The 17,118-nt window shown below is 41.8% G+C and overlaps 1 protein-coding gene across 3 annotated transcripts in view; it reads right to left on the reverse strand.

Annotated features, from left to right (window-relative positions):
- The window catches only part of LOC125899308 (protein FAM124A), a 38,981-nt gene extending 23,060 nt beyond the window's left edge, over nt 1-15,921 (reverse strand). For 2 of the 3 annotated variants that reach the window (XM_049593502.1, XM_049593501.1), the window contains exons 1-2: nt 15,698-15,921; nt 7,967-7,998 (exon numbers count right to left, since the gene is read on the reverse strand). In XM_049593502.1, coding sequence (XP_049449459.1) covers nt 7,967-7,998; nt 15,698-15,753 — 88 coding nt within the window. In that variant the 5' untranslated portion in view covers nt 15,754-15,921. Of the gene's footprint in view, nt 1-7,966; nt 7,999-14,987; nt 15,023-15,697 lie in introns of all 3 variants that reach the window. The other variant, XM_049593503.1, reaches the window with a different exon arrangement.
- Between the last annotated feature and the right edge of the window lie 1,197 nt (nt 15,922-17,118).

Consider the following 17,118-nt stretch of genomic DNA (forward strand, 5'->3'; position numbering starts at 1 on the left):
CTGTTTGGTTTGCTTTTTTAATAGTTTATTGTGTTAGAGCTGTAATTTGCTAGTGTTGCAAAACTTAATGTTCAGTTGTTGTTTAAATTGTGTTTGTCATTTAAATTTTGCCATGTGAAGCACTTTGGGCTGCGTGTTTGTATGAAAGGTGCTGTCTAAAGTTGAGTTGAAATTAAAAGTTTTAAATATACAACTTATGGAACCTTCATGTGTTCCACCGTCGGTGTGTCTTTGAGTAGTTTTGGTGAAGGAAGTGAAACTGTGCAGGCTCGTGCACGTTCACCAGTAATCTACTGACTGATAAACATCAGTGTGGGTCGTGTACAAATTTTGGGAGAGTGGCTTTGGAGTAAGTTGTGTACAAACGTGCTGCTGGTTCTGCTAATGTGCTGCCTGTCTGAGCTGAAATAATAAGAGCAGGGCCTCAGACATGACTGGAGTCAGGACGAGTGTTTGACTGTGTGGTAAAGACTCGTCATTTACTGCTGATGACTTGAACGCACCACAAAGGACATTATTAACATGACCTGAGACACAGATACAACACAAAGGTTCAGTTAAAGACTGGACTAACTCGAGAAGTGATGCTGTTCACCTGACATGTGGACTCGAGTCACTAATTTGATGACTTTAGGCTCCACTAAAAAAATTTTTTTAAAGACTTGCATCTCCACTTGGACTTTTAACACCAATGACTTGTGACTTCACGTGGACTTGAAACTTTTGACATATACTTGATACCTTCCCCCATGCCAAAAGATTAAGAAGTATGTTCTTTTACAAGTGTACAGCAAATCAGTTCATCCCTGAATCTATTAACACTATTCATTCCCACCAAGTCAACTATTAATTCCCCAAATCCACTTTGTTTAAAGGTCCAGTGTGCAGGATTTACAAGCATCTACTGGCGGTAACAGAATATAATATTCATGACTGTTTTCATTCGTTTATAATCGCCTGAAAATAAAAATGGTTGTGTTTTCGTGACCTTAAAATCAGCTGTTTATACAGCTGATTTTATAATATATTAGCTCAAGATAGAGCCATTAGAGTTTTTGTGTTTTTGCGTCACTACTGTTGTTCTCTTACATGCTTGGCCATCATCATCCTCACTGTGACCTCGTCACATGTCCACGTTTGGTCATGGACTTTCCACGTCCACATATGACGTCCAAGGTACCCTGGGTGTGTTGGTTGTTGACGTTCTGGGACGCCGTGTCAACTTCAGCCTGTTACATGCATTGTCTGTTTTCAAAATACACTTCTGTTTTCACAGGAAATGTACAGTCTGATACAGTCTCTTTCAAAATACAAACAACTACGTCAGTACAACACCACCAACTGATGTTTTTTTTTCCCTCAACAACAAACATACATTTAGGAAAAAAGAACATGGTTTGGCCTCCACCACCCCTCCTGCCCACCCTACTTGGACTTCTGCCACCTTAACTTTCATTGTTGTCCCGCTGCGTTTCCCCCTGATGCTGCTGGGCACCATTACTCAACAAACGGCAACTGGCCGTGTATCATGCTGACGTGAAAGGACGTCTTTTTTTGTCTGACACCGGAGCTCACTGACCAAGTGCCAGATTTCGACGACTTCAGAGTGAGACATGGTTGCCTTGGCACACATGAGAAGTTTCAGTTGTTTGCAGTCTGCAACCTCACCACTAGATGCCACTAATTACCACATATAAAACCTTTAATCAATCTGATAGCATGCAATTAAGTTATGTTACTGAGCCAGCTGGAAAAAAATAATACCAATGATAATTTTGTTTGCATACAAAAACCTTATGGTGATTTAAAAAAACCAACTCATTGCAGTTACATACCGTTTTTATTTAGATTTTTGTAAAGGTAAAATAATTTTATTCTGTTAAAATGGCATTACTACTTTGTGACTTGTTGAGGACTTGAAACTCAAAGATTAGGACATGTCTTAATTTGGAACTTGAGTGCAAAAACTTACTCGTGACGAGTCACCCCTGATATTCATGACCTGCAGTTTTTCAGCAAAGGCCGATCAGTGTCTTTACATTCTGTAGTTATATCTGTATGCTGGTTTGCACTGATACCACAGAGTGTCTGTTTTTATGTGGCTCAGATTGCTGACGAACACAAAACAGATTCCATGTTACTGTATTTAATTGAATCTAATTGATTTCAGACTCTCTGTAACGGTTCGCTCTCCCACAGTCTATAAATCAGAGCTTCATAAAGCTCCTCCTGAAAATTAAAAAACTTTCCTCAGTGTCTAACTGGAGCTTTTACTGTAAAGCATCCATAGGAAATAAAGTGTATCGTCACCGAGGTTATTGATTTGATGTGTCTACAAATAAGTTGTTTTAATGTCTTACCAGAATGCTCAGCACATTTCGATGGCAGACTATTATTAATTTTTGCACACTAGTAAAGGAACAGTTCAGGTTTGATACCACATCAGTGCTCACACTCTTACCGTGAATCCGGTCATGCACATGTGCAGATACACTTCAACATGTTTACTCACACTCACACAGATATATGTGTTTGTGTCAAGGAGCAAACAGCTGCTGTTGACAGCCTGATCCCTGAATATATATCCCCCTGATGTCACCCTGCGACTCCCAGGCTTCGGTTAACACAACTATCAATCCTGTCTGTGGTAGAAAAGACTCACTGAACTGCTCGAAATGCTGATGCATATTTATTTTATTCCCTGTTCTGAAATCTTTCTTTCAATCCTGATTTCGTTCTGAGGAAGAAATATTTGCACAGTCTTTGTTTTGCTCACCATCAGCTGCAGGAGTCCTGAATCCGTCTCATGTTTTTCTCCTCTGGATTCTCTGTGGTGTAAATTTTTGTCTCTATATCTGCACATCATAAATACATCCTCGGCTCATATTTTAGGTGTTCAACTGTGACACATCGTGCATCGCCTGTTAGTATATATATGTCTCTGCTCGGCGTCTTTGTGTCCTAACAGTCTGACCTCTGCAGAGTTTAAAGCCTCCTTTTGGCCCAAAAACATTTATTACTGTGACAGCCGACCCCCTCAGTCCTGCATGTATACACACACACACACACACACACACACACACACACACACACACACACACACACACAAACCCATTGGGGGAAAGGTCACAGGTCACTCACGCTGAATGGACACTCATCTGCTGCGACCAATAGAAAGTGAGGTGGTGTGATAAAGCGTTTGGGGCGGAGCTCAGTTGAACCCTCTTGAATCAAAACCTATTTACCTTCTACTGACGGTACAAAAGATGCTGCACACACACCATCTGCAGCAGACGGCATCAAAGACAGATTACACTTTGTTTTCCGTCACTGCTGCTGCATGAAATTATTGCAACTACAAGTTCTGCTTTTCAGCTATCCAGGTGGGAAAGGCAGCAAGGTCTTGATACAAAAACAACCACTTTATCAGTAAACAATACCCCATTTTTGTCACACTATTCCTGCAGGAAAGCAGCAATGTCTCCGTAATAAACAACTGTTTTTAAGGCACTATCTCAACTGGAATAGTGGCTAAAAATCTGTTGGAAACACAGCAATGACTTGCCTGTAGTTTTGTTTTTGATTCAAGCGAGTTTCACTGAATTCCGGAATACTCTGAATGTGTTCGGTCGCACAGCTTGGCTTACAGAAGCTTCAAATGGGTGACAAACTGTTGTCTCTATTCAACAACTGTCAGTGCTTCCCCCTCAGCTGCAGCAGTCAATAACAGACTCACTGTACTTAACAACCGCTAACATGTTGATACAGTTTCAGTTTCAGCCATTTAACTCCTCCAGTTTCAGTCAGGACCTACAGTCCAGTGTAACCTGGGTCAGACTGACGGTGGAGCTTTAACATGATCTCAGTCTGTCTGCAGGAGGCTTATGGCCGGTCTGAGCTGAGGTCAAAGGTCAGGGGTTAGGACCACCTGTGTAAACACCAGAACGCTCTCTACCAGAACCTAAATATACTTCTGTGGAGGCAGGAGGCGGTAAGACCGATGCTGCATGCACCTCTGCATGTGAACTCATCAGCGCACACAGACGTGCATGAACACACACACACTGGGGACAGAAAAGAGGCAGCCACACACAGCGCTGAGACAGATGAGTCCTCTTCATCATCTCTCCACATCTTTGGACAATCTGTCAACGCAGCAGTTTGCATCCATCTGTCCCGTCCTCTCTGTCAGCGTCAGCGTGAGCCTCAGACAAAGTGAAAGAAGCAGCCTCAGTCACTGTCTGTCTGTGTGTCGCGTACAGTTTGACCTCAGACCAGTACTAGACAAAGAACTACCTGAAGACTTCCTGTGATTTTAAATACTTTCATAGATCATCATAGTTGCCGCCCCTGAGAGAATCCTGCCATGTCCTTAACTTGAACTATCAGGTCAAAGACGAGTCATTCCCTGAGGGGCAATAAAGGCTCGACACACAGAAAGTCACTCGGCATCTCAGTCATTTGGAGCATCATCCCTATTTCTTTTCTTCCTTTATTGGACAAAAACTACAGAGGATTATTTTCCATGGACAAATGGCGCAAATTAAATTACAACTTAATTACGTCTTCATCCTTTGGTTGAGTTTCAGTCTGTTAATCTGAGTGACACACGAGTGAATTCCTAAATCATATGAAGTCCTACAGTAAAACAATTCTAGTCCAGTGGTGTCTTTATGCTGACCTTTATCTATATACTGTGTTTAAAGTTCTTGTGTTTTCTGACAAACGTGCGCTCGTTCTGTTGCAGCCTGGACAAACAAGTTGGCATCATACATTTCTGCAAACCATGAATTCCTTACATTTGTATATTTCATACATATCATATCAGTGTTTCTAATCTGTGCTGAGTGTCATCGGGAGGTGGAGAGGATGGTGGATGCTGAGACATCTACGACGTCTACCAAGCTGCAGAGCAATGTTTGAGACCAACAAACAACAAAACAGTTGTTTTTGTACTGAGACACTGCTGTGTTTACTGCCGGGAAAGTCCCATTATAAGCCATTTACTTTTTAGCAAGACAATGTTGCGTTTCTCGCCGGGACAGCACCATGAAACAGTTCTTTTTTACCAGAACATTGCTGCATTACCAGCGGGGATAGTGCAAGAAAAGCAGATATTTTTTACTGAGACATTGCTGCATTACCAGCGGGGATGTGCCACCAAAACCATGTATTTTAAGCCAAAATGCAATCTTCTCCTGACCATAACAAAATGGTTTTTGTAAATTAACCTAACCACACATTAACCACAGCATTCTTGAAAGGTAAAAATGTTGAGTTTCAACTTATCTGCTACATTATTACCTACAAATGTGACACATCCAAAGTGTGCAGAAATGTACAGGGCCAACATTTATCCTGGTGATGGGGTTGTTTGTTCCCGTCCTGACCTCCAGTGGAGACAGAGACAATAGACGCTCATCTGATACAGGAAAGACAACGGATACATGACGGGAAAAGACCAAACCACACACTGCTGGATCTGTGTGTGTGTGTGTGTGTGTGTGTGTGTGTGTGTGTGTGTGTGTGTGTGGTCCTACACTTCCTGCCATGCGGGTGTGGTGCGGGTGGGATAACGCTGTTTCCTGTAGAACAGATTAATGAGCTAATATTGGATATAATCCTCCCATTGTGAAAGGCCCAGAGGCCTGGCAACCAGACTGGAGAGAGGTCACGACCTCTGTGAACACAGATACACATTCACACAATAACTACACATACTCTGACTCTATATATACAAAAGCACGAGATGGGTAACTCAGCAGCGAGTGGCGAGCACACAGTTAGAGCTCTGTTGGCAGGTATGACAGACAAATAACGGTAACTGATCTACAACTCAGTGTGTGTTCAGGAAGATGATTTCTGATGGTTTAGTAAGAAATGTAATCACTTTCAACAATTTGAATGCAACGTCAAAATCAACTGAACCATGACAGTGCTAATATATTATAATTAGTTTATCATATGTCATCTATATATCTGTATATCATACTATGGTATCAACATCAGCATCAACAAAAGTTAAATGCAAATATTGTAAAGTAAAATCCACCACAGTTAACTTTGTCCACTCATCCCTTCAAAAAAAATAATTCCACTTTATTACAACGTGCATCTTATTTTTGTTGTTGTGACCATCTGCTATGACAACACTGTATACAGACTCTACATTCAGTGAATGTAGAGTCTGTTGGCAAACCCCGGAGATCTTGCCTCCGGAAGAAGAGCAGAAGAGCCCTGGTTTCCAGTTGTAGGCTGTTTGTAGTCTGCGTGATATTGACCAATCACGTTTGAGCCGGCTGCAGTTGTTGCCAGGTTAAACGCTCCGTGCAGTGAACCAACGAGGCGGAACATAATCCATCCATCACAATGGTTCAGCATATTTACTTACTTATACATATATATATATATATATATATATATATATATATATATATATATTAACGGAGGTTGGAAACGGAAATTCACCTCCTCCGCCCAAATCAAACCGAAATGGCAAAAAATCGGGGGTCTGCCCCCAGAGGCTGTATTTGCCGTCTGCCAGAAGTCAGACGCCAAATACAGCCGATGGGTTTCAAGAATGTGACAACACTAATACTGTCTTCATTTATTGCAGAAGTTATTTCTTTAATGTGTGAATGCAGCGACATTTTTAAAAAGTCAGATGAAGTAAGAAACAATCAGATGATCCGACAGGTCGTACACAAACCAGCAGCTAATCCAGATTATCCACATGACAATCCAGATTATCAGGCAAACAAGTACATAGTGAGAACAGGAAGTAAAGTGGGAAGTAGATCTGTGAACTGGGAAGATGATGATGATGATGATGATGATGATGATGATTTTTCTGTGTGCATTTATTTTTCCTTCCAAATAATTTTGTGATAATAATAATGTTTGTCCCCGACCTGTCTGATGACCTGACGGATCCTGTTTCTTCCATCTTTTTCATGATGTCGCTGAGTTTCCACATCTCATTTCATTTTCTCAACATTTTTAGGAGATTTTTTAAATATTTTTTCAGATGTTTTGGAAAAATATTTTTTCAGACATTTTATTGGCATTTTTAGATTTTGTTTTTAATTTTTCTGACATTTTATCAATATTTTTCAGACTTTTAAAAAATATTTTTTAGACATTTTTAAAAATATTTTTCTGACTTTTTTCCCTAACATTTTAACAACATTTTTTGGTTAAAAAAAACAAAACAAAACAAAAAAAAAAGCACACTTATCGCTTTATTTGTTAAGTTTTCGGTATACTTGACCTTCATCATCAGAGCATACACATTTCTGACATTTTATCAACATTTTTCAGACGTTTAAAGAGAGACATTTTTTAAAAATATTTTTCTGATTTTTTTCAGGCATTTTAATATATTTTTTTTGACATTTTATCAACATTTTTCAGACTTTTTTTTCAATATTTTTTGGACATTTTGTGAATATTTTGTCAGACTTTTTAAATATATTTTTCAAACAATTTTTTTTTCCTGACATTTTACCAACATTTTTTGGTAAAAAAAAAAAAAAAAAAAAGGTTTCCACACACTTATCGTTTTATTTGTTAAGTTTTTCAGACATTTTATCGACATTTTTTGGGGCATTTTATTTTCATTAATGATAATAATAATCATTAATTAATTATTGTGAGCCTCTATGTTGTGCCTCACAGTTGGAGCAGTAATGACCTGAGCAGCATCACTCAGTATGTGAAGCTGTTACATCGTATGTTGTATCCTGTGATTCAGTCGGCGCTGTCATCGTACAGTCTGCAGACATCAAACCTGATGTCGCACCCAAGTTTATTAGATCCATGTGACACAGTGTAGCTGCACTAAACTTAGAGGACTGATAACATCTCACAGTCTGTTGAAGGCTTCAGAGAAATAAAGTCCTGGACCTGAGCTGTGAGTGTCTGAGTCACTGTTAGCAATGTTTTCTGTCACCACAGGGTTACTTACTGCTGGTTGAGGACAGGGGACTGTAATCAGACCTGCAGAGGACGACAGGAGAGACAGAGAGAGGGGACATGAAACAGAGAGAGGAGACAGGAGTTTATATTACAGTGTGAAGTACAATCAACATGATTTACAGGACGACACACTCCTGTTTCACACTAAGTGCTGACAGATGGTTATACACAGGGAGAAGACTGACTGCAGAGGTCACCGAAAAATGCACTCAGACATTTCATAGTGGTTTTAATCTGAAGGGACAAAACACAGGGACGTTTACAGAAATGCTCTTATAATACAACTATCACTATCACGACCACTATACTGTGCCGAGTACAGTCTTCAGGTACTACTAGAAAATCTGGCCCATGACTGGAGATTTTGGCCAATCAAAGGTCATTTCAGAGAGAGGGCGTTCCTATTGGCTGTTCTAAACTGCAGACGCACTTGAAGGTCCTTTCAGTGACAGCTCAATTCATGGCAGAGAATCTTGCAGAGGCAGCTGCTATTCCAGCATTGACAACAGCTGACTAAACTGCAAAGCAAACCAAGAAAATGAAGATATACTGATCAAAGAGAGCATGAGGGTCGTACACATGCTGCGTTATTTATGCCCTCAGACTCATTGTTTTTAACGAAGAAGCGCGGCAGGCACGCTCAAACACCACAGCGACACAGGAGTGCCTATTTTTCAGGGCGCGACAGCTGCACCGTGAATTAAGAGCAGCACACACCGCATGTCATGTGACGAGGACCAACCAATTACAGCTGACAGATATCTTTCCTTCATCAGTAAATATCAGTCTGATAAATATGGAGGAGGACTTGATCATGTTAGTGCAGAGCTGTCGGAGCATCACATCTGTCCCACAGACAAACAGGAAGTAGATCAGCTCTGACCTCAGGGTTTCAGGTAAACAGGCTGTGACACTGTGCTTGTTGTGGTTGCTTAGCACCCTCAGACGCAATCACCCTCTTGAAAGCTGGCACAGAAAAGGCACAAGAGCAGCGACCAGCGGCTGACCTCGGGTTTTCCGGCACTTAAAGACGCAGCATGTGTACGGCCCTTAAATGGAGTCTGACAATTCAAAACAAACACCTTCTGTTAACCAGAGCCAAAGGTTCACAGCTGCGGCTTCAAATTCATGTTTATGTAGCTAACGTTAGCTAGCGCCTCGGATCACAGTGTGTCCTTCGCCTCACTCCTCGCCACTTCAAACAACCTCAACAGGAGGAGAGCAGGCAGCAGCTCCAGAAACAGACCCCCAGTCAGCGGCTGCAGCAACCTTACTCCAGACAGTTCAAACCCCAGCTCTGGACGACCGGACAACCACAACTCTGCCGAATCAGCAAACTTTCTGTTGCTGCTGTTACACAGGTTAGACCTTGCACTGCTGCTGGCCACCAGCCCTCTGAGACACCCGATACTGGGGGGTTTATGCTGGCCGAATTCAAGCCACTACAACCACTAACCTAAGGTCCATCTCTCCTCCTGGGGAATCAGTCCACAGTGGGTGGCTAGCAGCTAATTCTTGTCTCACTTGTGATCTGATAAACAGAAGGAGCTCTACAATGAAATAAGATCAAATAAATCAGTGTATGGAAACACTGTGTTACTGTGTGGAACGTGTGCATATGGCCATGGTCGTCTGGTGGGAGGGGCTTCGGACAGAGAGGGGAGAGCTGCAGGACGAAGGTGAATTTTCAAATTCTTACATTTTTCTGCTTTAAACAGACAAGTTCCTCAAATTGGTGTTGGTAGGTATCATTTTTAGCTTTGGACAGAGCTGGGCTCAGTGTTTGCCCTGCTTCCACTCCTCATGCTAAGCTTATCTGACCATGTCCTGGCTCAAAGTCTGTAATTAACAGACAGACATGACACTGCTGCTACTGATCTAACTTTTTACAAGAAAGTAGTGAATGTCTCAGTGAAAGGATCCTGCTTGTTCACACAGAAACTCTCATTCAGGGAAGAGACGTGTCTAATCTGAAGCTCCCATCTTTGAGGTGGGAGGGAGGCAGAATTAGATTTCCGCTGATCTGATCTCCTCAGATTGGAGAGCAAATTATGGCATTTCATGTAATTACGCAAATACCTGATGTGAAGCGTACGAGAGGCTCAGACTGACTGAGGAGCGACTCTGCATCCTACACGTCATAACTCCCTGAAACCTAAACTCACATGTACATCGCACAACCTGAGGTTATTAGTCCCACGGGAGTCAGCTGACAACCGGTGAAAACTGTTTCTTCACACACACACACACACACACACACACACACACACACACACACACACACACACACACACTGTGACTCCATCTCTAAACTAATAAAGCCTCTGGAGTGACAGGACAGCAGGAAACAGAGGGCCCAGTCTGTTTCCTGCAGCAGGAGGTTATCAATCTAACTAACAGGGACATTAGTGGTGCGGAGAGAGGAACAGAGAGGTGAGCAGAGAAAGGTACGAAGGAGAGACGATGAGGGACTGCAGAGGGGGAAAAGTTGGCATCAGGAGCGAAAGAAAAGACAAATATACAGAGCAGATTATAAACGACCGGAAGGTTCCTGCAGAAGAACTCGCAGACGTGTCCCTGCATGCAGAGAAAAATGACAATGTGGAAAAAAGACTTTAAGGGTTCTGAGTGGTTGGAGCAGAGCTGGAAGCAGCAGTGTGTGCAGTTACAGCTCTGGTTTGACGGCTCCCTTGGGTGTGAGTATTTGGCAGGACTCTCCCAGTTAGCATCTCTGCTGGCGTTCCCAGTCTGGCCGCGCTGCATCGCTTCATCTCCATCCAAAGACAATAAACAGAGTGAAGCGAAGACTGCAGACACACCAGGGTCTGACTGCAGAGCGACCTGATGCGAGTCTGACGGGTTTGTTTGAACAGATTCGGGTGTCTCTTATTTGATTAGGGAGAGGACAAAGGGAGGGAGAGGATGAAGAGGAGCACAGATGAAGAAGAAACATGAAGCGATAAATCCTCACACGCCTGCCTCGTCCAAACACTGAGTCACAGGAGCGCTTTACGGCCTGCCACCTCTGCAGTTAGCTCTGCTGATGTTCGGAAAGATCCTCGGTCATGGTTTAAAGAAACCTCTGCTGACTGATGGAGGAGACGGAGCGTGACCCACTGCCCATGTTGAAAACACGCCTCACCATTCAACCTGTCATCTGTAAGTCTGAGGATGGGACGATGTTTTATCACAGACTACAATAAAAAACACTCACTCACAAACAGTCGTGGTCAATTTCCATCATAGGGACGATATTTTGTGTCCAGCAGCACCTATACAGACTGCTGAGCAACCAACAGTAAAACAGTCTCAGTATAAACAGGCTGCACACGCACCAACCTCAAAAAACGCAAAAGCTCTTCATCAAGCATATTTCACATCAAAAGATATGATGCCATGTCTAACTGTTGAAAAGCTGCAGTGTAGAATTTAGGGGGATATACTGGAAGAAATGGAATATAATAGAATCAGTCTGTTTTCTTTAGTGTTTAATCAGCTGAAAATCAAAATGGTTGTTTTTGTTTCTTTTGAATGAGCTGTTTATATCTACACAGGGAGCAGGTCCTCGTCTACATGTTGCATCGCCATGTTTCTAAGGTAACAGCAGCTAACAGTTTGCTGTTTGGTGCTTTATTATTATAAACTTTATGCCATTAATGCCAGTATCAGTGTTTTTAAAAGGTATTGCATCAAGGTTTGAAATTCCAGTGTCACTGCAACAGCAGAAAAAGCTGAAAACTGCTGTGCCAGCCAGCTGAATCAGATTCAGCCATTTAATTAGCCTGGAAATCCAGACCCAGATCTAGAAAGATTTAGGGTCTGGCTATGAGTAATGAAAATGGCCCAACTCGAGGAGCGGCACCAAGCATGCATTTGTAGATATCACTGCACGCAACTGGATAAAACTACGACCAATCAGAACAATACACGGGGTGACGTATACGTTTAGCTACCAGCGGAGCTAACTGGTAGATTAGACTCTTGCCGTATCCGGTCGGCAAAACAGCAAAAACATCCTTCTTGCAAAGGAAAGACTCGAGCGCCGTCTTCTGTTCCTCTTTTAGAGAAAAAGCCAAGTCTAACTCGTTCATTGTAGCGGCCAAAGCCGTTTCAAACAACTGGTGTTCATCCGTAGCCATCTTGCAATGTTTACTGACTGATTCTGGACTTCGTCGTCGCAGCGCTGTCGTCATCTGTTTAGCTCGCCTCTGGCCCGCCTATATCAGATACACCGATGTGATTGGTGCAGCTCGGCTTCAACGGCATGGGTAATGAGCATCATTACTGATTGCCAGAGTGACTCGCTGAGCAAATTCAAATTGTGCTCTCGCGAGAACTCTGGATTTCCAGGGTACCATTTAATATGAATATTTAACGATTATTTTTTTTTTTATAAAAAATGTTAAAGTTTGAACAGAGTTCAGAGTAGGGCTGTGTGATTGCCTCTAAATTTCATATTGTGGATTGTTATTGCTCCAGACAGCCAATACACGATTAAATCGCCAAGGGGGGGGTGGGGTTACAGCCTTGCCACTTGTCTTACGTCAATCACTACCAGTCAGCATGACAGCCAACACTGACACCACTGTGGCTTTGGTGGCAAAGAAAAACTCCTCATGTCCAATTTGGGAGTTTTTTGGGTTCATCCCAGATGCCAGAGGTGAGCCAAAGGACACAACAACATGGTAGGAACTTAAATGCAATAGGCTAAAAGATACAGGCTATAGCCTCGGCCTACCACTACATTTTTATATTTTTGTGTTATAACGATGTTATTTTAATATTTGGCATCACATGCAAAAGTGCATGTCTCCAGCTTGTCAGAGCAGCTGTGCGCTGACAAGTTGCTCCTCCTCACTTCAAGTCACTGTCATTAACTTTTAACCTGCAAAGGCGGCAGTGCCGCAACATTGTAGGAATTTATGAAAAACCTTGTGAACATTTCAATAGTTATACATTAAAACAATATTTATTTGCAATTACTCTATTGAACGACCCTGAAGCATGAGCAAATGGGCTGTGTCACAAAAAACATCTCTTAATGCACGGTACAGCACCGTTTTTTTTTTGGGTTTTTTTTTTCAAAATAGAGAGTGGTGGACTGAAGATAAGATTCTCCAACTTTCAAAAGGGCAGCCCTATTGTAAACCCAATGTACATTTTCAAAGCTATAAAGTTGTTACAGTGAACATGTTTGCAAAAAGATACTGATTTACACATCCGCCTGACAATAAAATTTGTTGGAGTGTTTCTGACCAAAACAAGGAGCTAAACGACACTAAAACGCTCTGTAGCTGCAGAGTGTGTTCTCACCTGAAAAGGTAAAACACCAAAAGACAACAAGTCCACACTTCCTCACCTTTACGCCCTCTGTGAAGTGTGTGACTTGTGACTGGAGGAGAGTTGACAGCAGAGACACACGGACATGAAGACAGTGACTGAAAACAGTGGCTGTGGGAGCTGAACAGGAAGTGGAGTGAGGCAGCAGAGGTGGAGGATGTGACCTGATGGAGGCCGTGGCTCTATCAGCTGGACGGTCCCTGCTTTTCCTCTCACATCAGCATTTCACACAAAGCTCTCTGCTGCAGAGCGTTCCCACGAAACACATGCACGCACGCTCGCACAGTCGCGCACACACACACACACACACATACATCATGTTGTCCCAGTCACAGCTAATGAAATAACACGCTCCCAGGTGACTCATTTATTTACTGATGGATTACTTTACCCGGCTTAATAACCTTCAGTATGAGGCTGAAGAGAACAACAGGCCTGAGACTTTGTCTTCTGTAATGTTTAGTCTAAAATGATGTGTTTCACACACTTTAAAGGGACAGTTCAGATGTTTTGAAATGGGGCTGTGTGAGGTTTTTATCCAAAGTCAGTGTATTGTAGATCGTGGTGTTGCAGAGGCAGGCTGGAGGATGGGGGCCAACAACAAAACGTATTTTAGCCACTTAAAGAAAGTCTACTGAAGTCTGTGAGAATTCAGTTTCCATCAGACAGTCTGTTCTGCTGGCTCTAGTTCCTCATCTAAGCTCTCGTCAAAGTCACCAGACTCCACTGACAAAAACAATCATTGCCTCACTAAACACAGGAGCTGCTGGTCTACCGCTGCCTCCATCAGTTAGTTAGTTTGTCTTACTGCGGCGTGTAAAGTGTTTAGTTCCAATCTACCAAAGTCACACAGTAACACAAACAAAACTGATGGATCAGCAGCTCCTGTGTAGAGCGATGATAAACCACTGTTTTTCTCAATGGAGTCTGACTTTAAAGAAAGTGATGTTACCATCATCATCCTCACTGTGACCTCGTCACATGTCCACGTTTGGTCATGGACTTTCCACGTCCACATATGACATCCAAGGTACCCTGGGTGTGTTGGTTGTTGACGTTCTGGGATGCCGTGTCAACTTCAGCCTGTTACATGCATTGTCTGTTTTCAAAATACACTTCTGTTTTCACAGGAAATGTACAGTTTGATACAGTCTCTTTCAAAATAAAAGCACTATGTCGCTACAACACCACCAACTGATGTTTTTTTCTTCAACAACACACGCACACGTAGTTACGTTTAGCCAACACGCACACGTAGTTACGTTTAGCCAACACACACACGCGGTTATGTTTAGCCAACATGCACACGTGGCTACGTTTAGCCAACATGCACACGTGGTTACGTTTAGCCAACATGCACACATGGTTACAGACGCAGTTCAACATAAAACAACTCAAACTGCTCAAAATGTATAAACAATCATCTCGACATGAAATTTTACTAAAATGTTTGGAGACATTACAAAGATTTCTATTCAGATTATTGCCCGTCATGTGGCTCCGCAGATCTCACAGAAGCAAATACAAGATAATACTCTAAGGAAACACAAGTCCTCAGTTTTGATAACATCTTTAAAGTGTTCAGGAACATTTATGATCTGATTCTAATACACCAACACACAGACACAGGACTTTCACTACAACACCACCACATCCAGTCAGTGACGTACCAGAGGAGAAACTGAGGCACATCTTTGTCTAACGGCTGAAAACAGAAGGAACAATAAAACAATAAATAAATTAATTTAACTTTCACATCCTCCACAGATCCATCAGAAATTACATCAGGCACTGACACAGGTCAGAGTGCTCCGCAGATATCAGCAGAAATTATTAGAAGAGTGTTAATGACAGATTCATGGTGACAAAATTTAGGAGCTCAGATCAATTAGTCTTCCCACTGATGGCTGTGTCTGCAGCCAGGGACATCACACATTGGCCGACTGACAAGTAGAAACGCATAAGTATAAATCGAGTTTGGGCCGATGCTGTGCCTGGGCTGTGCCGGGTACCTGAGGTCTGCGTCACCAGACTGATGAAAATGCGTCATAGGTCACTTTTCCTCACATGTAAATAACATGACGCGCTTGGCTGAGCTGTGTGACGCCAAACCTCATTTAAAATGTGTCATATTAACGTTTTCTTGTTTGTCTGACGGTGTGCGGCTCCTGTGACGTCACATCTCACCGTTAACTTGCGCTCGCTTTAATTCGGCGAGTCGTTAAAGAGTTTCAACACATGGAAAGACTCTGGACTGAGGTGTTGAAATAACTGGTCAGACCTTATAAACTCTCACAGTTCTACTTCCTGATTCAAACACAGAGTATGAATGTGATGTTGAGGTCGAGTCCCATCTCAGAGCGACTCGTGCTCCACTCACCCTCCAGTCTCGGCTCCTGAATCCACGCAGTCATCTTCAGCTGAGGTCTTCTCCATGTCACAGGTCCGGGTGGACAGCTGCCTGCTGCATTGTCTCAGTGTCCCGAGGAGACGGACAGGACGGGGACATTCACACACACACACACACACGACCCGGGTGAGATAACAGAGGTGTGAGGCCGAGTGTGTGTGTGTGTGTGTGTGCGTGTGTGTGTCAGTCTTGCTCTCAGCCCTGTGATCAAACTGTGCTGCTGGAGCAACAGGAGGCTGCGCTCTGCAGTGAGGCCTTCAAGAGCCGTCGGAAATATGAGCACTACTGTGGGACTGTCTTGGTGTTGTTAATTTGTATTTAATTACTATGATAGATGCGCTGCTTGTAACTACTATTAAAATGTCCTCAGAAATTAAAATAAAGTTCTGTAAAAGAAAAAAGTAAATCAGATTGAGGGAGGCTGATTTTGACTAAAAAAAATTCTCAAGGCCAGACAAAGTTTAAATTATGAGAAGTTTTGTTAAGAAGACACTCTGTTGTAGTTCATCATGTTTTGGTCTTAGTTATCTGAATTTTATTTTTCAAATGATAAGATTATTTGAATGTAGCACTTCATAAATATGAGATGGTAAATTTAAGATTTCGATTTATTTATTCATTATTTCATAACGCTAATGTCCTGTCCCACTGCTGTGACCTCCTGTGTCAGAAATGTGACTCAGTAAAACTTGTAATTTTGATTTTTTTTTTTTTTTAAGAAAATGCAGGTATAATGTTTAGCACATTTCTACAGAGAAATAAAATATAAAACATCATAAAGGATACAGATTTACAGTAAAAGAGTGAAGAGGAAAAATAAATTGTAAATCATTTAGTAATTCATTTTACCCTTTACACTACCATTAAAAAAAGGCAAAAGTGTCGACAAGAGGTACAAAGATAAAGATTATTTTATAAAGGTTAAATAATGAAATAAGTTATTGACTGTACTAAAATATATTTTGGTTTGTTTGTTTTTAGTATTTTCTCTTCTGTTGAGCATCGTTTCTTTTTGTCATTTTAAAATTGCATCCCCTTTCCCTCCTTTTCATTATGCATATTTACATATTATATTAGTTATTAAAAGTCATACATAAATAGGCCAATCAATTTCATGTCATGTCAACAGAAATTATATAATATCATTTCCATGTGGTTTCAGTTTAACAGTTTAAAAGTCAGCCTGGATGAAAGCAAAACAAACCTATATATTACAGCACTTGGGCATATTCTTATACAGGTATGAAAGATTATAATTACTTTTTTCATCGCTATTTATTCTCTCAGAGATGGGCTCCCAGTGATAAGAACTAATGAACCAAATTAACTCTGCCAGAAATAAAATAAAAAATAAAAAAATAAAGAAAACATAAAATAGGGACTACCGGATG

The sequence above is a fragment of the Epinephelus fuscoguttatus genome, linkage group LG13, assembly GCF_011397635.1.
Source record: "Epinephelus fuscoguttatus linkage group LG13, E.fuscoguttatus.final_Chr_v1".
NCBI classification, from domain to species: domain Eukaryota; kingdom Metazoa; phylum Chordata; class Actinopteri; order Perciformes; family Serranidae; genus Epinephelus; species Epinephelus fuscoguttatus.